The sequence below is a fragment of the Stylophora pistillata genome, chromosome 10 (assembly GCF_964205215.1).
Source record: "Stylophora pistillata chromosome 10, jaStyPist1.2, whole genome shotgun sequence".
Classification (NCBI taxonomy): Eukaryota; Metazoa; Cnidaria; class Anthozoa; order Scleractinia; family Pocilloporidae; genus Stylophora; species Stylophora pistillata.
In genome coordinates this window covers 4,522,657-4,550,339 of record NC_142528.1, presented here as the reverse complement: position 1 = coordinate 4,550,339, position 27,683 = coordinate 4,522,657, and the positions used below count along the sequence as shown (strand labels likewise).

Here is a 27,683-nt window from a genome sequence, read left to right as displayed (position 1 = left end):
AAAAGCCTCCTTTGGACAAGGACGTTAACGAAATTGAAATTTGCCGTTTTATTCAATCAGTTGTTACTTTAATAATTAACTTATATTAAAATTTGTTATATACGCGCCATACTTGGTGTCTCTTTTATTTGACGTGAAGAACGATGGAAACAAAGAAATTATATTATGATAATGACATTATATTTAGTTTTTTCTGGTGGTGGTGGAAAATGATATTCTTGAGAGATTGATTATTGATACACCCGAGGGCGAAATGGTAGCAGTTGAACAAATACATAGCTAACGCGCATGAACCGCAGATTCCGTTCAAGGAAGATCTTTTCGTGTAATTCGTTTTCCGTGATTGATGCTCAGGAATAACCGTAGGAGTTGTGATAAATATCATCTGCCACAGTGATGAAGTTATTCAGCGGGTTTATGGAAAAATGCAACTAGTCCCTGCCATTAACACTCGCTCCTATATTGATAAAAGTTAGCATGGAGTAAAGCTGCGAATTGTAAAATCTTGTGAAAGCAAATTGCTGTCTTTTCCTTGTGTTATAGTAATAACCAGGTGTGCTTTTTTGATTAAATGACAAAAAAAATGTCTTAACGTTGCAATTATTTGTTGTAGTACCACACCCTGTGTGTAGCTTCCAATAACGCTTGGACGTAGATGAAGAGAGGAAAAAATCATGCTCACACATCCCCGAAACTATAAAATCACTCTAAAAAACAAAGCTTTATCGCTGAATATATTAATGTGACATAGTATATCAAAAACGAGTGCGAGAGTTTCATCAGGGATTCCAAACGCCGAAAAAACAGATGAATGTACGAGGCCGCACTCCAAGTGGTTTTATAGTTTACTGTTAAACCATCACCGTTTAAAATACTTGACGTCTCAAAGCCTCAAACTCTTTAGGGCCTTTTTCCTGTGTTGAAGCTTTTAAAACTACTTCTACTTTTTTCATATTTGAATACAATGCTCCTAACGATTTTTCTGAGAGAAACTAGAGGAACGCATTGATTGAATGAAAAGAAAACATTAGCAAGTGTCTGTTTGCTCCACTTTGCCAATATGCCTCAACGCTGTTGGAAGATTCTGCATCATCATTGGTTTTTCCATTGCGTGACTTAAGAAAATATATCCTGTTTGGAGTGGTCTGTCTTCAAGATTTATCTAAGGAGACACTACAGGCTGTGATCTCTGATTGGTCGTGATGATAACGTCATTTGGCGAGTTTATAGAAACGTCAATTAATATTGCCTTTAAAACTCGCTCTTAAATTGATAAAAATAACTCTAAGCGTTGTGAAAAATATTTTCGTGAAATTGTTATTTTTTTGTGCTTTCTCGAAAATGATATAGGACTCATATTCAACAAGAAATCAGTCTTGACATTTTCGTATGTAAATACGTTTATGTCACCATTATTGTATAAATAACTTATTTAGGAGCTGCCACTAACTTCATTATCCAGTGGGATGAATTTTCAGCTAAGACGGTAAAGAATAAGTTTTTCAGAAACCTCTTCCTTCTCTCCCTATCTGAACGATAACTCAGAGCTTTCAACATCACGAAGACCGGCTGGGGTCAGTGGGTCCCTTCATCTTCGCTGTGTTTAAAGAGTTTCATTCATTTCTTTGCCAATAAACTCTCTATTACGTAATCTATTGGTTAAGATAAAGCTATGGGTTCTCAAATTGAAAAAAGGTGATAAGAGATATTTTCTTGCACTTTTGCGAGAAGAAACGCCCTTAACATACTTTTCTTTTCACTGGCCCCAAAATATTGATCAAGTAAGTTGCATGTTGTTGATCATCTTCATTTTTATGCTAAAACTGGATAAGTATCATAATGAAATGAAGCTTGCATTATTAACGTGAATTCTCTCTTAATAAATATCGTTAGAAGGTATTGTCCAATTTTCATTAGAGCTTTGACCTAAATGATCTACAGGTGAATTAACCCCTTGCGCGAAGTTTCATTGTCATTCTCTAGTCCTCTTTGATATAATTAAAGAAAAAGTCAAATGAGGGTGGGAGGTGATTACTATTTCAGTCCAAAAAGAACTTTACTCGAGATCAGAATCTGAGAGGAAAAGAAAAAGCTGTCATCTCACAACTTGGAAAGGGAAATTGCGTTCCATTTTAACTGTCACGCTGTTGGAAGATTCTGCATCATTATTAGTTTTGCCATTGCGTGACTTAAGAAAATATACGTACTATATTTAGGTGGTCTGTTTTCAAGATTCATCCTAGGGAGACACTACAGGCTGTGATCTCTGATTTGTCATGATGATAACGTCATATAGCGAGTTTAACGTCAATTAATATTTGCCTTTAAAAATCTCTCTTAAATTGATAAAAATAACTCTCCACTTTTTAGAACAGTTTAAGCCAAAACTGCATCGGTTCTATTAGGCTAGAAATTTTTTCTTTTCCTGCTAGAGTTGTTTCGGACAGGTAAAGCGGTAAGTAACATTTCAATTTTCTCACCGTCTCCAAGCAAGTTAGGTACTGAAGATCGCAACTAAAGTAAAAAAATTCTGGAAAAGCATCATCAACGACAGAATATTTAGACTGAATTCCTTATTAAAATGTTGTATTCGTCCCAAATTACTGATGCAGTTACAGAAACTAGTCATGCTGCGTTTTCCCTTTTTCTTTTCATTGTTGAAGTTATTTTCCTGATTAGCAGAAGTCTCAGTTCAATTTTGTATGTAAAACAATTGAGCTGGAAGTTTTAGTAATTTTGTTGGATTAAGATGCGATCCCTTCCCAGAGGATTACTTTGTCATCGGTACACCTTTATCTTTCACGTAAACTTCGTATTCTTTTTCTCAAACATTGTTGGCTTGGTTTAGTGGGTTGATCAAGTAATAGCAGTTAGCTGAATACTTAACGGCATGATAAATCAAACAAAGTGAACAATGTTTTCGTGAAATTGCTATTTTTGTGCTTTCTCGAAAATGATGTAGGACTCATATTTCGCAAGAAATCAGTCTTAAAATTTTTCGTATGCTATTGAAATACGTTAATGTCACCATTGTTGTATAAATAATTTATTTAGGAGCTGCCACTAACCTCATTTATCTAGTGGAATGAATTTTCAGCTAAGGCGATAAAGAATAAGTTTTCAGAAACCTCTTCCTTCTCTTCCATCTGATCCGGCTAAGTCCAAGTCCAAGTCTACAAATGAGGGTATTTCAAGGCCCAGTATCTCCGATGACCAACCGCTTCTGATCTTTATTTCTACATGGGCAATAAAAGCCATCACTGGACTTTCAAAATCAGTAATAACATTTTGGGGCAACTGATTTCATAACCCATGCTGACGTGAAATTTACATCTAACTCCTACTGCTTTTTGGTCTGATCATTAAAACCCCCTTAAACCACATGTTTGTTTTATTAACTTACAATAACTTGAAATTTACAAGGAATTCCTTAGAGAGTATCGTTTAAACATGAACGAGGAGAGAATCTTTGAATTGCGCAAGCTGAGCCCTTTTTGAGAACTTTTTTCGCTGCCATATTTGGATTATTCTCGAGAAAGCGCAGCAGTTGATGATGAACATAAAGGGCGCATGTAGTCGAACTTTTTGACAAAAGAAATCTAGGAAGAAACTTGATAGTACACACATGTCTCTGTGGGGCCTCAGTTGCCATTTTTGGCTTGATATCATTTGTTAGATAAGTAGCCATTGTGTCAACACTGTACCAGGCTCGATTTGCTTTGTTGCCTTGCTGAAATATTAAACGCGGTGAGAGCTCTCGGAAAGATCGATCAAAATTATTGGTCTTTTACTACGTGATACTTATCGACTTACTTGATATGCGTTAGTGGCAAAAAGATAGTTTGATGCTCTAAATGTTGATGTAAATCAAAAGGGCAATCCGTCATCGTTGATCACATCGCGCCTACAATTTTATTTAGCGGTCAACTTTGGTATTCATTTGGCATGTTGTGTTTCCAGTCTGCAAAGTTTAAAATGTAACAAAGATTTACGGCTACCAAAATATTCGACTTGTTATCTTGTTATTTGTCAGGCTTGAGATAGTTGCTGGCTCACCGAAAAACAAAAAAACAAAACAAAAAAAAAAAAACCAAAAATCAGCATCAATATCAAAGCAAAAAAGCCGGTGATATATATATATATATATATATATTGGTCTCCTCTCAGCACAAGTTCACAGACAGCGAAGTAAGAATGGCTTCTCGATTCGCTTCATCGACCGAGCGAGAAATTGAGAAATGACTTGAAGATAAAGATTAGGAAAATACTAAAAGATCGACAAAAGAAGCGAAGGAACTGTTCTATGAATACCTTAAATAGAAAAATATCCAGGAACCACACAACAAAAAGGAATTTAGCCCAAGTGAAAACTTGTTTACCACACAGTTGTACATCTTTAAGTGTTCGAAAATAAACTGTGTTCGCTGCGATAATGTGTTTAGCGTTATTTTCTTTAAAACAATGTATAATAACACAATTATTGGATTCGGTTTTTGTGATATCCGGAAAAATCAAGGTCTCGGTTAGTGTTGTCAGCCTCAGCCTTCGGCTTTGGCTAAGAACACTTACCTCGACCTTGATTATTCCGGATATCACAAAAACTGAATCCAATAATTGTTCATAATGACGCAAAAAAATGCAGGAAAGGGGGATTTTCCTAGGGGGACTCCATATCTCCCAGGGAATTAAATATTTTGACCTATTATTTTCATTCATTTGTTAACTCGTGACACTTAGCATTTGTGCCAAGTTTGAGCCAAATCGGTCATTTAAAAATTAAAATTTTCTTTAATTGTTTCTGAGATTTTCCGAGGTTAAAATATCTTTAAAACCGACATTTCGACCAGTTTTACTGGTCTCCGTCAGGTTGTTTAAATGTTGTTTAATTGCTGGCGGATTGTTTAGTCTTTCAGCTTGGTGACCGCACATGATGTTTCGTGATCATTACACGACGTTTAAACGATGTCAAATTGCGCGGGAAATGTAGTCTGAGGTCTGTCAAGTACTTCTACTTTTGCGCGGGAAATGTAGCCTGAGGTCTGTCAAGTACTTCTACTTTTGCACGGGAAATGTAGTCTGAGGTTTGTCAAGTACTTCTACTTTTGCGCGGGAAATGTAGTCTGAGGTCTGTCAAGTACTTCTACTTTTGCGCGGGAAATGTAGTCTGAGGTTTGTCAAGTACTTCTACTTTTGCGCGGGAAATGTAGTCTGAGGTCTGTCAAGTACTTCTACTTTTGCGCGGGAAATGTAGTCTGAGGTTTGTCAAGTACTTCTACTTTTGCGATAATTCACTGCCTATTACAGTCTTTTTTCATGATCAATGAAGGAGTTGAGGACTGGTTTCCATGTTTCAACGTGGTCAAAATTGTTAAGGACTCTCATTCCGCGATGTTTCTGTCGTAGGGACTCAATTCCTTCTAGAACTTTTCTTTGCTTTAATCCTCTCTCTGTTGCTACGATCTCTGCGTTTCCCCATCAACACCACTTTGGCACTCCTCGGTGTGTCATGTCGAAAAATCTCAGAAACGATTAAAAAAAATTTCATTTTATACAAAGATGGGAGGTGAAAGTTTCAGGAATACGATCGGTAATTTAAGCTTTATCGCTCCCTGCCCGGTTTTCTTGTGGTCACGCTCTTAGGTCCTCTGATATAATTTAGGAAAGAGTCAAAAGGCGGTAGGAGGTGATTACTATTTCAGTTCGAAAAGAACTTTACTCGAGATCAGAATCTGTGAGGAAAAGAAAAGGTTGTCATCTTACAACTTGCTAAGGGAAATTGCGTTCCTTTTTAACTGTCACAGTATTTACAGTTATTTACAGTCTTATTTATTGATCTACAATATTAACATTATGCCGCCTCCCTCAAAGCTCGTGGGCTCAGGATACTAAAGAAGCTCAAAGATAATTTGTCAATATTCATTGTAACTAGTTTTCTGTTCAGAAAAGTGCGATGTGTTTCCCAGACGTCGACTGCTATAAATTTTTCTCTAAGTTTCTGTCTGCTTATTTTAATCAGTTGTTATACGCAGAGAGAGATATACTGTAACAAAACACACTTGGAAGTTCGCCGAAGACTTGTTTAATTAATAAGAAATTTGTTGAACCAGTTGTATACTAAACTTAGGAAAGGTAAGAGTAGGGCTTACTTTGTAACATTGGGGATTGAAACGATCTCCGGGGCCAAGCCAAGAAAGAGCAATTTTTCCAACATGTGTTCATGCATTTGTGAAATGTGATCGCTGTTTTTACTTTACTGTTTAGTTTGTTCGCCATTTCCTTGCGGTGTAAATCATCTGTTGTCATAATAAATGTGCGATTTAAAAATAATTGTAACCTACAGCCATCGATTATCAGACTTATTTTTGTCTAAAAATAGTCGGTGTTTTGCATTCCTCGAATGGTTAAATTGGTCAAAAGATTGGGAAAAAAAGGAAAAATTATGCTGTCATGAAACCTGAAAATTAGCAGGAAATGCAATGACAAAAAATGAATAAATAGATAGATAAAAACGTGCCTGCTATTTGTGCAATTAATCCACAGAGTTCTGATAATGATAATGAATTGAACTGAATTACAAGTAATTTATTACTTAGCGAGAACAAAAGAAGGGCACCCTGTATCGAGACTTTTCAGTTATGAAGTAGGTGAGTGTACAACAATAACGTTAAAAAATAGATGAAAACTGCTAAAGTTGGGTGAGTCTGTTATTCTAATGTAACGCACTTTTTGTCTTATATTAACAGTCCTAATTGTGAGATACCAAGCTTTCCTTGAGAGACTCTGCGCGTTTATAATACCTGCATGGATAGTGCTTCGATTTATTTCAGGGCTCAGCAATCTGGCGTAGCGAATGTTTTAAAATCAGTCCTTCAAGAAAATGATTATTGTCTTTGCCGACGCAAGTGTAATGAGGACTGGTTCTGGGGAATTCACGAAATAATCATAAAAATGAATTATCGTTTTCTTCGGCTTTACATCGTGGCTGCACGAGATTCTTCCGTATATATTTCTTCTAATTCCGTCAGAACTATTGTTAAAGTATGCATCACCTATATAAAATAAGTTCCGTCTGAAATCTAGTCAGAAAGTTGTGTTCTTCACTGCGTACATGACTTGATTTCAGGTCAACTCTTTTTTTGTTCTCAAAGACATGGAAAACATGACTAAAAATATCAATGATAATAAAACTGAAAGCAAAACTAAAAGCAAAACAAACAAACAAGAAAACAAAACAAAACAAAAAAACAAAACAAAACAAAAAAACAAAACAAAACAAAAAAACAAAACAAAACAAAAAAACAAAACAAAACAAAAAAACAAAACAAAACAAAAAAACAAAACAAAACAAAAGTTTACAGACGTAACCAGCAAAACATATTTCTACCACCTACCTTTTTTTATCAATTTCACTCCACATTCGTTTTGGTGCAAGATTATCTTCCAGTAGGAAAAAGGTTTGAATAGAAGATGCGCTCTGAGCCCCAAAGAAGGTTGGGTAAAACATTATCATACTTATTAGTCCATACTCAGGAGTCCCACATTTTGTTTGCCTTTTCAAATGAGCAGAAAAAATTACCTGCTATTATGATCAAACAGAACGAATAGTCTTGTACACTTCGGGCCGTGGGAATGTTTCTTAAATTTCCTTTGAAATCTTAAGCTGCAGTCGTCTTTTGTCACTTTACAGACATAATCAAAATTTGTGTATGTTCCTTTTTTTTAAGTACCTTTGTTATATGATATATTTACCATACAGTAAGTCAGAACAATCATGCCGCTGTACACGGATTCAGATTCAGCACAGATTGGGATCACTACCATACTATCCATTCTGGTCAGCACGAATCTCATTGGTAACACAATCGTGGCTCTGGTTATTATTTTGTACCGGGATATGAGGTATTTCGCCAAGACTACACTGTGACTTCGAATGCTTTCACTCATAGTCGGTTTATCTCTTTTCACAAAATGTAACTTAAACAACCAATGGCTGTTGTAACACTTACATGAGTTATTTTACAATATTGCTCACAACTAATACCTATTTTAAGATGAGTAGATTGCTTCAGTAAAACCCTGGTAGCTTGAACTCGATGAACTTTCAAAGGAAGCAGAAGATGGCTCGAGTTAAAATGGGTTCGAGTTAGCTGATAGAAAATGACTGAAAAGGGGGTCAAGGAGACCGGATCTTGTTCGATTACGGGGGGGGGGGGGGAGGTCTGGAGTTAGCAGCGTTTTACTGCTTTCGCCTTTTGTTCCCAGTAACTTTCCCAAACCAGCTCACCTAAAATAGCCTACCAGCAATACTTTCAAATTCATCCAACTAGATATTTTCATTGCAACGTTTATGTGATATTCACGAGTTTCATGATTTAAGTGATACTTCTCCAAAAATTACACTCGAGTCACTGTTCCTATATTGGTAAGGTTTCCATTCAAGAAGTAGACCATAGCTGGTTAATCATTTCCAAAAAAAACCACAAACAAGAAAATTTTGAATTTTATCATGTTACGTGATTGGTCATTATTATGTTAGCTATTCGGATTCTTTTGATTGATATTGAAGTCCAGTTTGTAGTAAACATAATACGTTAGATTGTAGTTTTGATGGAAATATGGGTGAGTGACGTTAATATTAACCAAATATTACGGAAGAGACAATGGAGAAGTACATATTCACTGCAATGTAGCATATTAGTGCCATATTTGACCGTAATAGGTTAGTGATGGTGTATTTGGAGTGTTAAACAGACTTACTGTCTGAAGTCATGTCAACTGTGGTCAGTATAAAGTGTAGGAGAATGATGTTGAACAATTTACCGGTAATGATATTATTATTAATGATTTTTCAGAACCCCCACGAACTTCCTACTTCTAAACTTGGCGGTGGCAGATGCCATGGTGGCCTCGTTCATCGCGCCGCGCTTTATTTTGATTCACACCTTCGAACATCCAGATGGACAAGCAGGAACATGGGTCTGCAAGCTTCTGACTGGGGGAAACCTTACTTGGACTGGCGGTGCTGCATCAGTCTTTACACTTGTGGTAATTGCGTTTGAACGATATTACGCCGTGACGTATCCTTATGGAAACAAAGGGAAACTTACGTACAATAAACTAAAGGTAGAAATACATACTCGTGCGCATACTCACGCGTATAGTCTCAGACCAAATTGCACTTAGTTCAATTACCATTATTAATTATTTTCATAAGTCAACATCAAGAAAGGGTTGTGGTTTAATTGATTGCGTTCATTTTTCTGGCATTTTTCGCTTCCGACGTTTTACATTTTTGACTAAACTGTTTATATAGTTATCTCATAATTCGTTTTTTATCAACAGATCGTCATACCGTTATCATGGATCGGTGCAATTCTTCTCAACATTCCTCTATTTCTGACAATACATTTTGACAAAAAAAAAAACTTCTGCATGGAATACTGGCACCCACATGACTGGCTTCCCAAGGCATATAGCTCCATTTGGTTCTTTGTTGCTGGACTTATCCCAATAGTGCTGATGACTGTATTGTATTCCAAAGTAGTATATGCGCTCTGGTTTAAAAAAGAGGATGGTACTGTAAAAAACATGACACAAAACACTCGGCAGGTATTAATTCCACACTCTCTCGACTAAATGATAATCTAACCCATTAACTATGAATTTCCAGCATATGACGATGCGTTTGAAAGGTACATCTCTTTCTGCATTTGTCAGTTTTTGTTGCGTATCGAAGCCAATTCCAACCCAAAAATGATTCAGGATTTGTTTTCATTACAGTTTACCACTGACGTCAAAGGCAAATAATGACACGGCGTGAAGGATACATAGTTTGGGATTAGTTTGGTTCTACCCTTTCTGGGTTCAATAATTCTTGTGGATTTTAAGATAGGTACCCACTCAAGATAGAATTCAAGAAAAGAAAGTAAGAAAAAAAGAAGCCCACAGGCGAGTTACAATTAAGTGTTAGTTCACGAAGGACTCACTCGAAAGATCCACCTTGTAGTGCCCCTTGAGTTCTAAACGACTTCGAAAGTCAGACCAGTCGAAAATATGAGGCTTCTTGTAATTCCTTGAACAGAAAATTACGCTCAGAAATTATAGCAGTTCCAATCATTTTGAACTGCTGTCGTTTGATTGCGAAAAACATAGTCTAATGCCCTTCTGAAAAATTTAAGCCTGCGATATTTACATGACACGAGTTATCTGATATCGATGCTCTTTACACGTGATGTAGATGAGAAGGTAAAACGTATTTATTTTCTGTATATTTCAGGGCGTGATAAGGGTGAGAAAACGTGTCACCAAAATGGTACTGGTCGTGAGTGTAATTTATGGTTTATGCTGGTTACCAAACCTGATCATTTACGCCTTGAACTACTTCAGTCCTTCGCAGAACTATGGAGATGTTACTTACATCACAAGTATCGTTCTGGTCACATTCAATTCTACTGTGAATCCTTTTATTTACGTCTTCGTTAATCAGAAATTTCAAAGTAAAGTCAAAAGTCTGCTATGCTGCGGAAAGACCTGCAGAAACCTAATTGGGGAGTTGAGTGAGTCAACCAGTAATACCAATGATCCCAATGACACTGTCATACAACTTACTATGGTATCTACCAAACCGCGAACGAGAAGTCCAGTATCCACTGCAGGTGGCATGCAAAAGGAGGGACAAAAATTGGAACAACAAGTTGCATTCTGCCAACAAACAAGGAGGGACCGAGATACTGAAGCAATTTGGAGTTAGATTGAGCTCAGCCCGCAGACCTCTCGCAGGCTCGCCTTGTTCGCCGTCTCGAATCTCGCAAGATTCGCCGTTCGTGTTGCAAGGCTGATATGGGCCAGCTTGCAAGTTTATGGTGATTAGAAGAAACGAATGTAATTGCTTAATTAAAGTACTTGTAATTGCATTTGGCTCACTGATACGTCTCGTGGTCATCTTAAGAATAATTAATGGTTCCTTTTTGCAGTTCAATTAGAGTCGTAGTTTGTATTGACATCCAAACCCTTAGGTAGCGTCGTCCACATTATGCTGGAATAATTTTGAGCATAAAAGTGAGCAAAATGATGAAGCATTATACTGGAATTACAGTGCAGAAAATAAATGAGTAGTCAAACAAACAATAAGAAAAGAATGAAATAAAATAAACATTGTTTGACTTTTGTGGTTCAAACTACGCAAAACCATAGATTTTCATGTGAAATACCAGCCGCCTCGCTAATGCTACAAAACAACAAAAGTCACGTAAGTTAACTAACGGCTAAAGACCCCTCGACTGTGGTGTGATTTATATTGTTTATTAGACTATTTTTGTGTTGCCATAATGCGGACAGTCCTATTCTCAAGTCGGTTTGTATGGCGTTAGGTATATTTTGCATGGCACGAAAACACGAAAACAGTCAGTATTGCGAACCGGTCAGACTCGAGCGTTATGTCAGTCAGAGAACGAGGTAATTTGTAAGGATATATAATGTAAATTCATTGCCAGCGTAACAAACAGGGTATGACAAAATTTATTCACATTGAAATAGATAGGTATCAATTGTTAAAACCCAGCCCAAAAGCAATTGTAGTTTTAGTATGAGCACTGTCTAACAACTACGTCAGAGCGAATGGCGAAGGGCTAACGCTCGAAACATCAGCCTTTTTATTCGTTATGGTGGCCAATTTACAATTTAAACTTAGTTGATATAACCAAATTACCTTGTTATCCCCACCGACGCAGCACCACAGTTTCTTTAGAGACTTTCAGCCTTTATTCAATGCCTAAGTCAGTCAGCCATTTATTCAATTTCAATTCCGGGAAAGCACCGCTTAATGAAAGCGATAAGCTCTTGCGTTAGAGACAGGCCTCCCTCAGTTCTCCTCAACAGACCTTACAGGTTTTTCAGCTTACCTTTCCGAAGAGCGTACGAGCTCCGAATATACTCCGAAGATTAACCAAAGATTATCTGAGGGTTTTCGAAGTTACCCGAAGATCCCTGAATTTTTCAAGGCCTGTTTTAATTTAAAACAACTCCGAAGATTTTCCGAGTGGTGTACGAGTTGTGCATATACTCCGAAGTTACCCGAGGATCCGGCCTGAGGAAGAATCGAACCCCCATGAACATGCTCGAAAATCTATCAGGAATTAAGAAAACGCTGAAGAATTCGCCTCAACAATCTCTTTTACTGTTCTATTTTTATGTAAGTTACACGGAAAAGTGTATGGATTTTGGGTAAATTTAAATCAGTTTGTTTCCGGTTGGACAGTTAACCACCCCGATACCCCATTCCTTTTTCCTCGTCCGAAGAACAAAGACCGATCGAAAACGCAGGCCTTGTGAGGACTTGGCATGCAGTAAATAAAATACGTTAATGACGCCATTTTCTAAAAAGTCATTGCGAAATAGTTTTTTTGAGTTAAAACTTGAGTTAAAACTCGCCTCCCGGTTAGCTCAATAGATAGAGCGCTGGAGGTCGAGGGTTCGAGCCCCGGCCGGACCAACACTCAGGGTCTTGAAATAATTGAGAAGAATATGCTACCTTTCCATAACATCAAGAAATGGTTAGATATTCTAGTCTTCTCGGATAGGGAAGAATAAATGGAGGTCCCGTCTCCTGCAGGGTTAGAGGCAGGAGACGTTAATTTCCCACGCACGAGATTTCTGTGTGATGGATGTCCGTCCCTGGGGTGGGACGGGAGGGTAACAGGATACCCGTTGATACCAGTGTTTACTACACTGAAGGGCCTATCCTGTATAAATATAGATGTCTACTCTACTATATAAATATAGACGTCTACTCTACTGTATAAATATAGATGTCTACTCTACTGTATAAATATAGATGTCTACTCTACTCTACTAATAACTTGAGTTTTGAATAAAAATAGGGCGACAAAAATGTATTTAAATTTTATCTAGAGTCCACTAACCTAACAACTGAGGTCGACCCATTGTCTTAGCTTGTAGTTGTCTTACCGAACTTATTTCCAGCTATTTCGACAAACTTCATCACCATACATTAAAGATATCATCACTGCTAGAACGCGTATTTAAATTTTATCTAGAGTCCACTAACCTAACAACCGAGGTCGACCTATTGTCTTAGCTTGTAGTTGTCTTACCGAACTTATTTCCAGCTATTTCGACAAACTTCACCACCATACATTAAAGACAGCCAAAACGCACTTAAAAGTTTACGCGATTTTAATTTCCTTGGCGAAGACAAACCTCTTTGCTTTTTTTTTAGACATCAAAGTTTTAATTGAAGGCAACCGTCTATGGGCTACTCAGTGTGTACCACAAACCTTCAGACTCACATAGTTACTTGCTGTATACATCTTCGCACCATCACATGTCAAGAACTCCATTGCTTCTTCTTCTTTGGCTTTTTTTAGATATCAAAGTCTGAATTGAAGGCAACAGTCAATGCAATAGTCAGTGTGTACTACTATAAAAAGGTGTGTTGGATGCCAGTCACGCCTTCACAAAAGTTTTGACAACGCTGTGCTTCATTAAAATATATCCTTTCTTCGAGGGAAAAGTAATTTTTTGATACACCTACGCTTCTTTGAAAGTATTTTGAGTGTTTTTATTAATTGAGGACCAAAATATTAATTCTCAGGTGCGATTTCTGCCATAGTAATATTTACCAAATGGTAAACACCACAGCATACAATATTTGTTTTATAACATAATATTCATACATTGTAGCGAAAGAGTTTTCTATAATTTAACAAATATTACGTGACCAGAAAAAACAAGCGCACACGGAAAACTAGTGTTTGCTTTTGCTCACGTCAGCAGCGCACACCCATGGGAAACTAGCGGACGCTGAATTGAGCAATCAGGGTGCGCGCTTTCCTTTGGTTGTGTTTTAATTCTTTTTTGCAGCTCTTTTCTTGAATTGCTCCCAAAGTGTACTTTCTGAAGGGTCCATGTTTTCATTTGGCTATCATTGTTTGCCACAGAACTCGGCAGCGCGTATTAATTTCTTGACTTGTGGAAGCGATACTAATGCGAGGGCAGCACTTAATTAACAGGCCGAAGTTATTTTGACTATAAACTCAGACTCTCATTGTTACTACAGCGGTACTGTAGTAAGCGATTAGTAGGGTCAGCAGTTGTCACTAATTTGCCAGGTGACCTCTCAACCACGAGGGTGGCCATGTTTTTGTCTTATCACAAGTGTGATGCGTAGTTTTCCATCAATTTAACCCTCTGGCAATTTACATTTTTAAAGGGGAACTTAAGTTGTTATCTGAAGATTAAAGTGCTGATCTTGCGAATAACAACGGTAGTATTTTTATCGTCGAAACTCGTTCGGATGCAAGTGCAACGTTCGGGGTCAGCCACACTCATAGTTACTTGTTGTATTCATCTTCGCATCCATAACATGTCGACAACCAGGTGAAAAGTTATCTTGTGTAAACCATATTGTTTAACTTTTCGAGTAGAACTAGCCCCAACTGGCATCCTGTGAACATTTAAAAGCCTGCCTAACTCTCCTTTGGACAAGGACGTGAACGGAATTGGAATTCTCCGTTTCATTCAATCAGTTGTCACTTTAATAGGTCTTAATAATATTAAGGGCTGATAGTTTCTAAAGAAACTGTTTGGCGCTGCGTCGGTGGGGGTAGCGAAATAATTTGAATATAACCGTAACGGTGGCCAATTTACCATTTCAACTTTGTTGATATATTCTTAATAATAATAGGTCTTTATCAAGCAAAAATACATGCTAAAACAAGAAAATTTACATAAAAATAATCACAAGTCTATCAACATTACATAATATAAGACATTACATTAGATAGCTACTCTATATTTGAAAGAGCCTATTAAAAAAGCTATTTTTAAAACGCTGGGTATTAACCCTTGGGAGTTGACTACCAGGAACTCGGAGGCGCGCTGAGCTTTCTTTCGTGTTAGGGACAGAAGGGTACAGAGGGTGACCGGGCATACTGGAGATCTTCTTGAATAGTGTGCGATCAACTTCTTCCAATACACTTTAGTATAATTTCAGAGCTGAGCAAAGAGTTTCCAGCAATCTGATAGGTCGAGCGGTTCCTTATATGACGCTATATAAATCGCTCCACGCGGTTTTGATTTAACGATTATTCGCCGAAGGCGAGGTGAATATCTTCGAATAATCCCCGAGACGAAGTCGAGGGGATTATTCGACAATATTCACCGAACCTGAGGCGAATAATTGTTTTAGTATAATTTCAGAGCTGAGCAGCAGAGAAATTTCTAAAATCCTAACATTCTAGTAACATTTATTAACACTTTATTTAAACATTTATATAAACCGCGTGGAGCGGTTTATATAGCGTCATATAAGGAACCGCTCGACCGATCAGAATGCTGGAAACTCTTTGCTTAGCTCCTCTGAAATTATACTAAAAAATGTTAAAATAAAATGTTAAAAAATGTTACTAAAATGTTATGATTTTAGAAACTTCTCTGTTGCTCAGCTCTGAAATTATACTAAAACAATTATTCACCGAACCTGAGGGGAGTAATTGTTAAATCATGATATTAATTTGGTACGAAATATGTCTGCGTTTAAAGCAGCGCTGTAGAAAATTATGGACTGTTGTTAATTCAGGTATTGAGGAGGGGTTTTGGGTAAACCATATGTTAGTTTAGGTAAAACAATTGATCTAAGAACGTAATCTACATCTGTTTGTTGATATCCCTCTTTGCGCAAACATCTCATCACATAAAGACACTTAAAATTTGTTATATAGGCGCCATACTTGGTGTCTGTTTTATTTGACGTGAAGAACAATGGAAGCAAAGAAATGATATTATGATAATGACATTATATACATTTTTTTTGATGGTGGTGGAAAATAATATTCTTGAGAGATTATTGATCGACCCGAGAGTGAATTGGTTTCAATTGAATAAATACATAGCTAACGTACATGAAACGTAGATTCCGTTCAAGGATGACCTTTTCGCGTAATTCGTTTTCCGAGATTGATACTCAGGAATAACCGTTCAAGTTGCGATAAATATCCTTTATCACAGTGACAAGTTATTCCGCGAGTTCATGAAAAAATGCAGTTAGTTCCTGTTGTTAACTCTCGCTCCTATATTCATTTGATAAAAGTTAGCTTGGAGTAGGTTTCAAGGGTTATAAGAAATGTACAGGGCAATTACATTATTATTTATGGCTGAAATTCAAATTATTTTTTTAATTTTTCTTTTGGATAATTCCTCTGGCCTTTTTGAGCTGTTATCTACTAAACACAACAGCTGACGCCGTATCTTTGTCGTATCAATATTCGAAAAAATTGTTAGACCATTCAGTGAAGATTTGAAATACCAACTATGCTCTATTTTGTAGTTTAAAAATCCAGAGATGTCGTTCTGGTATTTGAAATTCTGAATATTGAATTCTGAGTCAATAAAACCGCCAATACTGCATTTTCTTGGAAACAAAGAGTTTTTCCATTAAAAATTATGTTAAGTACAGTCCGGTCGGTATAAAAGGTAGGTATATTTCAACGCACCTCTGATTGGTTTGGAGATTTAGCCTGTATGACACCAGCCATTGTGTATACTGAGATAATAAATTGTCTGTAGTGTTTATTGTAAAAAGGTTTTACTCTGACAAATGAAGCATTGACGCTTGTTGAATTGCGTAGCTAATAAATCAATTTCTCCCGATCTTCCGAGATAAAGGACGTTTTTATATGTGCATTGAACTCCTAATTCCTGAGTAAGGACCTACTTGGACTCTACGGCCGGTAAGGTGCAATTCAAAATCACATTTAAGTTTGTGGTATATTTTCGACGTCTGTCAACAATCAAGTATTTAAAGAGGTTTGTTCTAACAAATTAAAGAAAGGAAATTACGAATTGAAATTACAAATTTTTTCAGGAGCATGAATTTCATGCCCTTTGAGAATTGACTTTTCGGTGAAAATTGCGGTCGAAAAGAGAAGGTAAATCCATGATGTTGACCGATTCAGCCCAGACTGCGATCGCTGCGGTGTTTTCTTTGCTGGTAATCACAGATATCGTGGGGAACACTCTGGTTTGCGTTGTTATAATTAAAAACCAAGACATGAGGTGAGTCAATAATAAGAAGAAGTAGTCGATTTTCTCTCTCCTTTGAACTTACAGCAATTTTCTTTGAGATACGTTTTCTGCAATCAATCGAATTTTCTAGAGACCAAACTGTGTTTCATTACCTTTGGTAGATCCAGTTACATGTGTTTCAGAAAACCGTAGCAACGAGCAAGAAAGAAAAAACACTTCAAACAATAACATCTATGTCTTACGTTAAAGATATATTTACTTTGAGTTAAACGTAAAAAGGTCGTCTTCTCAGCATTTTTGTTTCATTTCTTTATGTCTATCAAGTTTCGAAGTAGGGACTTGCCGTTGGGGAAAGCGGTGATATCCAATAAACGTTTATCTTTTTTATCTATAAGTTTATCAATCACCTCTTAAGGAACGAATATATATCAGTATTTCCTGTGAAAGGAGCATTAGTTCTAAGCAGTTAAAACCAACTGTGATGTAGTTTCTCGTTTGAAAAGATGAAAGATATGTTGTGTTCCGTTGCTTTATTTTGTGATTTGTAAATATAAATTTGAGACATGTGAACTTAAGAGACGGAGAGGAACTTGAAAAAACTCACGTTTATTTCTAGAACACCAATGAACTATTTGCTGGTCAATTTGGCTTTTGCTGATATCCTGGTAGCGCTGTTTATAGCACCACAGTTCGTTCTGATCCACACTTTTCAGCATCCTGACGGGATTTTAGGAAGATTCCTGTGTAAATTCTTGACCGGTGGAAACTTCATGTGGACAGGAGCGACTGCATCTGCTTTTAGTCTGGTCGTTATCGCATTTGAGCGTTACTTCGCTGTAATGCACCCTTACAATAATACAGGGAAACTGACGCATAGAAAACTTAAAGTGAGTTTGCTGTTGCTTTTTTAAGATACCCCTAAATTGAGATTGTAGTTCACTTCAATGCAGGTTAGCACCTAAACGAAAAAATTCATTTTCTGTACAAAGTGAAAAGGCAAATCAAAATCCATTTACCGTCTTTGTACCAAGTACTCAAATAAACATAACAAAAGAGCTACCCAAGAAAGCTTATGACAAACATGAAAAGAATCTAAATCTTCTCTATCACTTTCTCAGCTAATGACGTAACGTACGACGCAGGTACCAAGGTTTATAAATCCTTCAATTGTTAAATTTGTCGCCCTTCTTTCTGCACTAATGCCATCGATTTTGTTATTTTTATCTTGCAACTACGTTTACGACTAAATTTCACCGGATAAAGAACTTTTCACGGAATCACTGATGTTACGGGACTCTGTTTCATCTATTGTTTGTTTGATTAGTGGGCCAGAGTCAATCATTCACAGTGCGACGTTTCTCACGCCGAAAAAAGAAATCTGATATTCTCCATTTGTGGCTCTCTTGTCCTGAAAAACAGGAACAGATCCAGAAATATTTTAAAGGAAGGTGGAGATCCAAGGTTTGTTTCTGAAAAAAGCATTTTCTTATTTGACGGCAGAGCCTAATTAAGCTGAGAAATATTTCAAGATGAGTACGTTTTAGATAACTCTTACCAAGCAGTAGCAAGCCATCTTGTTGCAAGAGTTTTGGCTTCAGACAAGTAGTAAAAAGTTCTCAAGTCACCGGATCTGCCACTATAAAACTTTTATTAAAGCTTGGTTTGGAAATCTTTCTACAGATCATCATTCCTGTTCTTTGGATTTCTGCACTGATTTTAAACACGCCTCTCTTTTTGACGTCCTACTTCGATAAAGAAAACGAATTTTGTATGGAATACTGGCCTAAGAAATGGATGCCCAAGGCTTTTAGTGTAGCTTGGTTTGTTCTACTTGGAGTTCTGCCGATGTTGGTAATGACTGGCCTGTACTCTAGAGTTGTCTACGCTCTGTGGATCAAAAACGAAGAGCGTGTTAATGGAACTCAACAGGTAACTAAAATACAACGTATCGAATTGATATCGTATGCCTGCCAAATTTCAAGCTCTTCCCTGAGAGCTAGAGTGTGTGAGAAAATTTTTAAGCAAAATGTTTTCTTTTTTTGTTTTTGCCGGCGTATTAGATTCAGTAGACCAGGATGAAATATAATATGATTTAAATGGCGGTGCTTATTTGATGGGGGAACTCAAGAACAACTGATTACTCAGCGAAATTAGTGGAACACTAACTCTAAACATGCTTCAGTTTAAAGCTGTTTACATAAACTATTTGTCTGTAATAGTTAACAATAGCTTGAAATTGCCACCGATTTTTAAGAAGTCTCGAGAGTAAACCCGAAAACAAATTTCACGATGGAGAGGAGATCTGGCGCCTATAGAGGTGGTGGTATACATCGTCATGAAACCGTTATAAATTCCTAAGTTTCCTGGGAGGAGGGGGGAGGGTAACTGAGGAGGACCGGCTTTAGCGAATTAGCTTCCGCAGAAACTCTTCAAATTGACACTGGACACTATTATCAAAATCAAAGCATCTTTTAACTGAAAATATCTTTTGCCAATTTTACGCGTTAGGGTGTCATGAGAGTGCGAAAGCGCGTCACAAAAATGGTTGTTGCAGTTAGTATCATTTACGGACTCTGTTGGACTCCAGACCTCGTCATCTACGCCATGATACACTTCGGCTCCAAGCACAATCTTGGTGACGCAGCTGACGTCATATCCATTGTTTTGGTCGTGTGCAACTCGACCGTTAATCCCTTCATTTACGCCTATGTGAACAGTCGTTTCAGGAGACATATCAAAGCTCTGTTGTGTTGCTATGGTAGTGGTACTGACAGTAACAGAGTTCATGCAATGGGAAGAGGCAATGAAACCTCGAGGACGAATTCAGGGATTAATGCCTCGACCATCCAGGGAGAAATTCAGTCTTTGAGCCATCGCGATGTTACTCTGTTCCATGTGTCAAGAACAGATAACTAGCGGGGATCTGACAAGAAAAAAATTATGTTAGATTGAAAATTTAATCAAAGGCCTTCCTCGGGGCAGTCTTGTCAATTGAAAATTTACTTGGGATCAGCCGTAAAATTATCTGAGATTTTGAAAAGATTATATGTTAGGGCATATGGATTTCCTCAAAATCTTCTAGGATAAACCTACAATGAACACCAAACCAACTCCGTGTCCAAGGACATAGACCAAGAGCTGGAGATATACAAGGTTAAATGACGATGATGCGGAAAAATAATATGATAGCTGAAAACTAGTCTCCCATTCACGTGCACGTCTTAACTAGAAAAAAAAAACAAAAAAAAAAAACCAACGATGTAGCTAGCACAGGACGAAATTTCAACAATCCGTAAACGGAAACGCGAAAGAAATTTGTGAAACCGTTGCGGAAACACGACGGGTAACATGTGTTTCCGCTGCCGGTTTGGCGACGTTTACTCGTGTTTCCGTTGCTGCGGTAACAACAGAACCGAACCACTTTTTTACGTGTTGTCAGAGGGAGACCGAAGACGACCATGCACAGGTGCAGTTGCTCATTCGAGGAGAAAGCAAGTGATCAATGGCACATTTCGCTGGAATCATCCAACGCTGTACCATTGGATATAGTTAACCAATTTAATACTTCGGTCTCTCTGGAATCCCTCCAAAGTTTTTTCCTTCATAACTAGCTCAGCAACATGGTTTAGCCCATTAAACGTGATGTATAGATCCCTAAATTTATTCCCATTCACAATTCTCTGTTGCAATGACGATTTGTTATTCTTAAGTGCTTTTTTTACCGAGGATATTAGTTCTTCATCGGTGGGCTCAGAGAAATCCGCCATATTGGATTTACGTAAAGTTTGCCCTAGGTTACGCGCGGCCAATGACCCAATTGGCCAACATGAATGACCAAGTAATCTCAAAATAACCCAATCAGTGCAAATGACCCAACAAGTTCCAGTTATCCAGTCCCCTTAAGACACCCATGGCCAACCGCCTCAAATGACTCAGTTGGCCAAGTTGTCCAAGCTATCTCAAATTATTCAACCAGGTCCTGCGACAAAATTGCCTGAATTGCCTATATTTTAATTTCCCCAGCCTAACTGGCAAAGAACCTGTGCGCTCATTTGGGGATTCTTACTAGCTAACTGCGCGTTAACGTTAAAGGTCCGTCAAATTCACCGCGCAAAAATTCTTAAAGAAACTTAATGAGTTTACGAAGAAGCAACCAAATTACTCGGTTATTCACTGATGAGAGATCAGACACAAATATTTCACATATTTTGGTAGTTCTTTCAATATTGATCCAGGAACTATATAATAACCATCAATATCAACGCCCTTTACGCGCCTTTATTGATTACAGAGTCTGCGCAGTCGCTAGCGCTGTGTTAGCGCTTGCTTACGGAACAAGAATATATACATAGAGAAGAGTAAAGTGGCGATTTTATGCTACGTTTTAAAATCAATTTTAATACTTTGCAAGTCGTCGTATCCGAAGCCGAAGTTACTAATTCATATACAAACTTTCTCACGATAGTTGTTCATCGATATCTAAGTGGAGTTTCCTGCCTTATAAATTTCGTCAAAATAGTAAAAATCATGCCCAAAATCATGATCGGTTTGTTTTCCGTCATGACAAAGATTCAACAAGGATATTAAGAATCCGTTTGCAGAAACAACGGAAACAAACGGCAGCGGAAACGTCCACGCTTAAATATGAAGGAAACATTGCTTGGCATTTCCGTGTCGGAAACATAACGGAAACTTGATAGAATCGCCAAGACTTGGTACAACACGTTTCCGCAAGACGTAAATGTAGCGGAAATATGAAGCTCTATGTTCCCGTCACATTTACGAAATGCGGAAACGTGGGATTTCGTCCTGTGGCTTGTGCTGATGCTTTGTTTCAAAAACGAAGTTGTCTTCGGCAAAGTCTCCATTACCCCCTGTGCTCTCTTCAAATATGGCCCCCTGTATCGAATTTATGAAAACCGCATATTACTCGGTCAACTTCAATCGCGATTCTCAAGGTAAAAAAAACACATAAAATAAACAAAACGATTATAAAACTGGATTTACTTTAATAAACACAGTACCAAAATAATTTTTGTTTTTACTTTACAACGCACTCATGGAAAATTGGTTGGGAGGGCTTAGGTGAAGAGAAAATTGGAAAATGCTGCGGGAGAAAAGGAACAGTACCCTGAATTCACTCCTTTTTCTTTATTTATTCGGTAAAACATCTCGTCATGCAGAGGCAACAAAGGAGGGCATGCTTGTGAGTCGATTATAAACGACTATCGAAGTTGTAAGTATGATCAACCCCCTAGCTGAAACTACGATTCGAAAAAATATGCCATAAGGACCGTGGGTGTATTAAGAATTTAAAGCTTCTGTCTAGTTTTTTTGCAAAAGATGTGCCTGACCAATAGATTTGGCAGAGAAAAATCCATCTCAATCTCTACAGGATGTGGATTATCTTTTTTTCGTTGACGCATAAGGACTACCATTCGACTTAAAGTATAAGTTGACGGATATACAAGTCGAACGTGAGATCGAAAAGCAAACTTTGATTATTTGAGTAATAATGTAGCAAATGCAATACATTTGCTCTCTGTATCCTTTCGTTTACTTTTTTTTAATGAAATTTGTAAAAACATCTAATAATGAAAGTGCAGAAGGCTAATACACTTTGGAAACATACGTATCCTGATTAGCTGTTATTAGTTGTTACCCTGTCGAATAGAGCAACACAGATCGTAGCGATCGTCGTATACATTTATTCCAAGGTAAGTGCTTCAACATTGAAAATTATTTAGATCTTACAATGGCTTAGTGTAGACGTCGTTATTAATTATACTGCAATTTTTTTGTGAACTAAGGAGTTGAAATGAACATGTTTTATTTCACTGACACTTCTCTCAATATCATGGCAGTCGTCGCCTTACGCTGTTGGCTGATCAGCTCTACTTTGTCATGTTAATTGTAATCATCAAAGTGATAAAAACCTTTCGTATCGGCAAAAATTCCAACTTTCATGTTTAGATTTTTTGTGATGAAAATCCAAGACTAATGCCAAGATTAACCAAGCTGAATGAAAGTATAAAACCATACTGTTGTATGATCCAAAAACTGGATTTCACTCGGCTTAAAAGGACCTAAAGAGGCTACAGAAACATTGCTCGTGCACAAACGTTGGCGGAGTCCATACGACAAAAATTTTGTGGAATATTGACCAAATATAAACGCTGGACAAAAAGTTAATTTTGAAAAAGAATAGTATATTAACAAAAAGGTTGTTCAATAAACTTCGCACCTGGTTGATTTGAATGAGTGTAAGAAAAAGCAAATAAAAGGTACTCCTGGTTTGGTTTTCCATAGGCAAAGTTTTGGAAAACAGATATTTAGGCAAAGGACAATGTTGCCATGTACTTACTCAGTTTCCTGTAAGCCACCTGAGGACTCATAATAAAAATAGTAGGGTCGAAAGCTGTTGTTAAAAGATCGAGAAAAACAAAACAAAACAAACTAAAGAAAAAAGAAAAAATAGAAAACAAGCAAACAAAGAAACCAGAAAAAACAGGTATCTCAGGAAAAAAAAACTGTCCTCTCTCTCACTCGTTTCCTTTGCATTAAGATTCTGAAGTAGTGCCGATATGGATTGGCTCAGAAAAATCGATTGTTTTTGGTGGCTACTTGAAATATTTCCCTTGTTCCCGTTTTAATAGCTTGAATCTTTTTGATGTAGTTTTGTTGCGCACGATCGCAATACCCTCAAAGGTTTTTGTTTATGTATCCATCATCTAAATGCCAGAAACTGTATATCTACATCCGTACAGGGAGTATAAATTGTAAAGGCTTCTCTCGCTATGGCCACTTACACGGACTCTGAATCAGCACAGATAGCTGTAACTGCTGTTCATTCCTTGCTGGCACTTCTGGATATTGCTGGAAACTCTCTCGTCTGCGCCGTCATACTGAAAAATAAAGACATGAGGTATTAAATGACTTCCGAACTTCCGAACTTCCGAACTTGATGAAAGAAACTAAAGTCCTTTTCACTCCTTAAATGATCTTGCATTAGCTAGACTTCAAAAGGAACTTAAGATAGCACGAGCTCTTCTGGTAGATATCATCGTGTCTTATATATGAGTCTTTACATATCCTGCCATACCTAGTATACACGAATATACAGGTTTAGATGATTATCTTTGCAAGGACGAATTGATTTTCCTAGTCTTTATGATGAAGATGTAATACAAAATTCTATATGATCAGCAAAATTCAAACCTTAATTAACAATAACGGTAAAATTTATAGCATTCGATTTGTAGCGTTTACGTTCATCAGAGATGTGCAATGATTGGACCTTTGCAGAGGTGTTAGACATAAATGAAATGAAAGACGTTCTACTCATGTAATGATCGTTGCAGAAGGAAAAGGTCCAAATAATCACAATAATTCGACTCGCAAAACACCCCTCTACATTTTCACTAACACTCGCGTGTATTCAACAGGACTCCGGTAAACTACCTTCTGCTAAACCTTGCTGTAGCAGATATGACTGTGGCGACGTTTTTCATCCCGCAGTATATTTTTATCCACGCCTTCACTCACCCAGATGGGGTCATCGGTGACGTTTTCTGCAGACTTCTAACTGGAGGGAACTTGGCATGGGTCGGAGGAGCTTGTTCTGTTTTCACTCTGGTTGCCATCGCAATTGAACGCTTCTATGCTGTGATGTATCTTCACGGAAATAAAGGGAAACTAACGACTAAAAAAATCAAGGTTTGGTGCTTAGCTTCGTACTCATTTTAGAGATTTTTTGAGACTTGAAAAAAACTGTTTTACTTAGATGTTTTTCAATCTGTATTTCTATCCAAAAAAAAAAGACAAAATCACTCGACAAAGAAAATAAAAACATTTCAAACAGCCAAATGCCCCGAACGAGCTACAACAGTTGACCTTGTCCAAAGGAGCGTTATTTGACCAGGACCGGTCGAATTGATTCCAGGTCCATCACGATTCACCCGTGCACACAATGTAATAAAGACAAGCCTAGCTATTAGAAGCTCCAGCGAAATTTATACACTTTTTCGAACAAGGACGTAAATGTTAAACATTAAAGGGCCCTACTGAGCCACGCCCATGTTTATGTTTACATACGGGAATTCTGACGTTGCACGTCCAAAAATTTACCTGCAAATTTCTTACGTAATAGTTCAACTAACTCTCAATGATAAATTTTCACTCCAAAGAAGGCTAGTTGCACCGATGCAATGCAATCTGAAAACGACAGTAAAAATGTCAGAATATCGATGGCATCGAAAATGGCCGATTTCACTGCTTCCGCGCGCAATGCATTAAGGGTGACTAGGGCCCTTTAACCACTTTATACGTTTTTCATTCAGGTGCTCATACCTTGCTCATGGATTTTTGGAGTGATCATGAATACCCCTGAGTTTCTAGTCAAGAACTTTGAAAAACAGCAGGATTTCTGCACTCAGTTCTGGCCTGCAGAATGGATGGGAAAAGCTTTTGCTATAACTTGGTGGCTTGTTCTTGGAGTTTCCCCAGTGTCAATTATGCTTGTATTATACTCCAGAGTGGTGTACACCTTGTGGTTCAAACAAAATGCTTCTACTGAACAAACCAACATGCAACAGGTTGGTGAAGTAGTTTTTACACTTCTTTGAAGAAATTGTTTTGTTGGAGAAATCAATATGATTAAGAACTGCTGTTTCTCTTTTGGCTTCTTTAATTTTTCCTGAAACAGAATGCATTAAAGAAGCTCAACGTTACCTTGCAATTATTCACTCTATGCAGAGTTGAAACCCATATTCCTATCTTTTATTTAAAGTGCGCTTTAAATGATTTATGAAAGTACAAATAACATAATTCCTAGGTGTTTGGGTCCGTCATAACCAAAATCGAGAGTGGTTTTTTACAATCCTAATGCGATTACTCATTGGAAATACTGGTTAGGACTGAACTTGACTGACCTCTTCATTTAGGGAGTGATGAAGGTTCGCAAACGAGTGACTTTGATGGTGATTCTTGTCAGTGTTATTTTCGGAGTCAGTTGGCTAACAGACTCGACCACCTTCTTCCTGGGTTATTTTAGTCCCAGTCACTCCTTTGGCGACGTAACATATGCCACTGCGTCTACAATGATTATGTTCAATTCTGCCATCAATCCTTTCATATACGCGCTGGTTAACCAGAGATTTAGGGAAAAGATTAAAGGCACCATCTGTTGCTCCTGCCGCCCTAATAACAGGATTCATGCTGAAACGGAACCCCAGAAGCTGGGCGGAACCAACAGCGCGACTAACCCAACCCACACTACATGGGAAAACCCCAACGAGTAAAAACACAAGGGACAAGTATCGTAACGAAGTCCTCTAATCTTAATAACCACATCATCACGGGAGATGAGAAACTGTAAGGTTGTTATTCCATAATATATTTTGTGGGACATGCGTAGGCTCCTAATGAAGAATGCTTCATAAATAGCGCTGCATAAATAGCGCTGCATAAATAGAGCTGCATAAATAGCGCTCTCTGCTGCGAGTATCGTGCATCATACGTATCTAATTCCGCAGTTCAAAATGTATGAACCTCATATATTCATTGTATCGATCTCAAGAATACTTAGTCTACTAGGAGCTTTTTAATCCCCTCTTCATCCAAGTTTTCAGATTATGCTGTTTCTTCAACGACATCTGTATGTATTTATATAGCAGACTGTCTGCTCATTTAATAGACTATAACACATAGCTCGAAACAGGACTAACCGTGTTTGAGTGAATTGTTGTTGTGGTGTTGTAGAAACTTAGTGTCCTGAGATACATTGTATAGTGTTGTAGAGCATTTTCAAGGATTGATATTTCGAGTATTTTTAGGTTTATCTTTTGTTTTATTAAGTCTCGCCTTTTTGCGTTTACGTTGTTATTTTGATGAATCTATAGTTTTGATCATTTATTTTTAGTGTGTGCTTGAACTTGGCTCAGTTCTTACCGTGCTAGACATTTTAATCGCTTGTTATGGTTAGGATAACTAGTTTGAGTTTTACACACACTGAATATCCTGTTTTGGAAATTCCCACGGTCAGCTAACCCAAACATGTCTGTGATTTTTACATTAAATGAGAAGGCACTCCTCGCTGAAGTTAGAAGAAGAAGAGAAATAGCTGTGGTAGTAGAAGGTAGTAGCAACAATAGAAGAGAAGAGAATAAAAGAAGAAAAGTATTGAGTCTTGATACCTCTTGTTAATTCGCCAAGCGAGTGGTAAATGACCCCAACAACAATAGTTTCCTTGCAAGTAAAACGTCAAGTAATTCGACATTTTTTAACTCATTAGAATGTATTTAACTCACATGAGGATTCGTCTATATATATATATGCTGATGAAGGTCTCGGACCGAAACGTTTTTATTTCATTTTTTAGATTTTTTATTGAGTATATGTCTTCCTTCGCTCGAAGTTGTCCGTCCCCGTGTGCCACATTTCTTCTCCTATTATTTATCGAGGTTCGGACTGCGAATCCTTTTCGATCCTTTTGGCGCAGCGTCTCTGTTGGCTCGAAGCATGTTATCTTGTTATATATTTGTTGTTTGTTGTTCTTTGGTTTGGCTGTCGTGACCGACAGATCCAGGTTTTGAAGCATACAACAGTCATGTTTATTCTCCTTTGCAGTCGTGAGCTCTGAG

At 37.6% G+C, this 27,683-nt stretch overlaps 3 protein-coding genes across 6 annotated transcripts; all 3 read left to right on the top strand.

The window, feature by feature from the left end:
• Nucleotides 1-2,342: 2,342 nt before the first annotated feature.
• Nucleotides 2,343-11,162, top strand: LOC111342263 (neuropeptide FF receptor 2-like). 4 transcript variants are annotated; one of them, XM_022949320.2, is made up of 5 exons: nucleotides 2,343-2,455; nucleotides 7,757-7,899; nucleotides 8,853-9,123; nucleotides 9,343-9,609; nucleotides 10,277-11,162. In XM_022949320.2, the coding sequence occupies exons 2-5, from the start codon at nucleotides 7,772-7,774 to the stop codon at nucleotides 10,748-10,750; spliced, it is 1,140 nt and encodes a 379-aa protein (XP_022805055.2). In that variant the 5' UTR covers nucleotides 2,343-2,455; nucleotides 7,757-7,771; the 3' UTR covers nucleotides 10,751-11,162. The 4 variants fall into 4 exon arrangements, with proteins under 4 accessions (XP_022805055.2, XP_088592836.1, XP_088592837.1 ...); XM_088736710.1 differs by lacking the exon at nucleotides 2,343-2,455 and adding an exon at nucleotides 4,234-4,993 and having other exon boundaries at nucleotides 5,258-7,899; XM_088736711.1 differs by lacking the exon at nucleotides 2,343-2,455 and having other exon boundaries at nucleotides 4,234-7,899; nucleotides 8,853-9,045.
• A 5,732-nt stretch (nucleotides 11,163-16,894) lies between these two features.
• LOC111342261 (QRFP-like peptide receptor) lies at nucleotides 16,895-20,690 on the top strand. Its single transcript, XM_022949318.2, has 4 exons — nucleotides 16,895-17,073; nucleotides 17,660-17,930; nucleotides 18,724-18,972; nucleotides 19,552-20,690. Exons 1-4 carry the CDS (start codon nucleotides 16,955-16,957, stop codon nucleotides 19,957-19,959), a joined length of 1,047 nt encoding a protein of 348 aa, XP_022805053.2. The 5' UTR covers nucleotides 16,895-16,954; the 3' UTR covers nucleotides 19,960-20,690.
• Nucleotides 20,691-22,997: 2,307 nt separating this feature from the next.
• LOC111342262 (pyroglutamylated RF-amide peptide receptor-like) lies at nucleotides 22,998-27,226 on the top strand. Its single transcript, XM_022949319.2, has 4 exons — nucleotides 22,998-23,968; nucleotides 24,489-24,759; nucleotides 25,383-25,637; nucleotides 25,986-27,226. The coding sequence occupies exons 1-4, from the start codon at nucleotides 23,841-23,843 to the stop codon at nucleotides 26,340-26,342; spliced, it is 1,011 nt and encodes a 336-aa protein (XP_022805054.1). The 5' UTR covers nucleotides 22,998-23,840; the 3' UTR covers nucleotides 26,343-27,226.
• The last annotated feature ends 457 nt before the right edge of the window (nucleotides 27,227-27,683 follow it).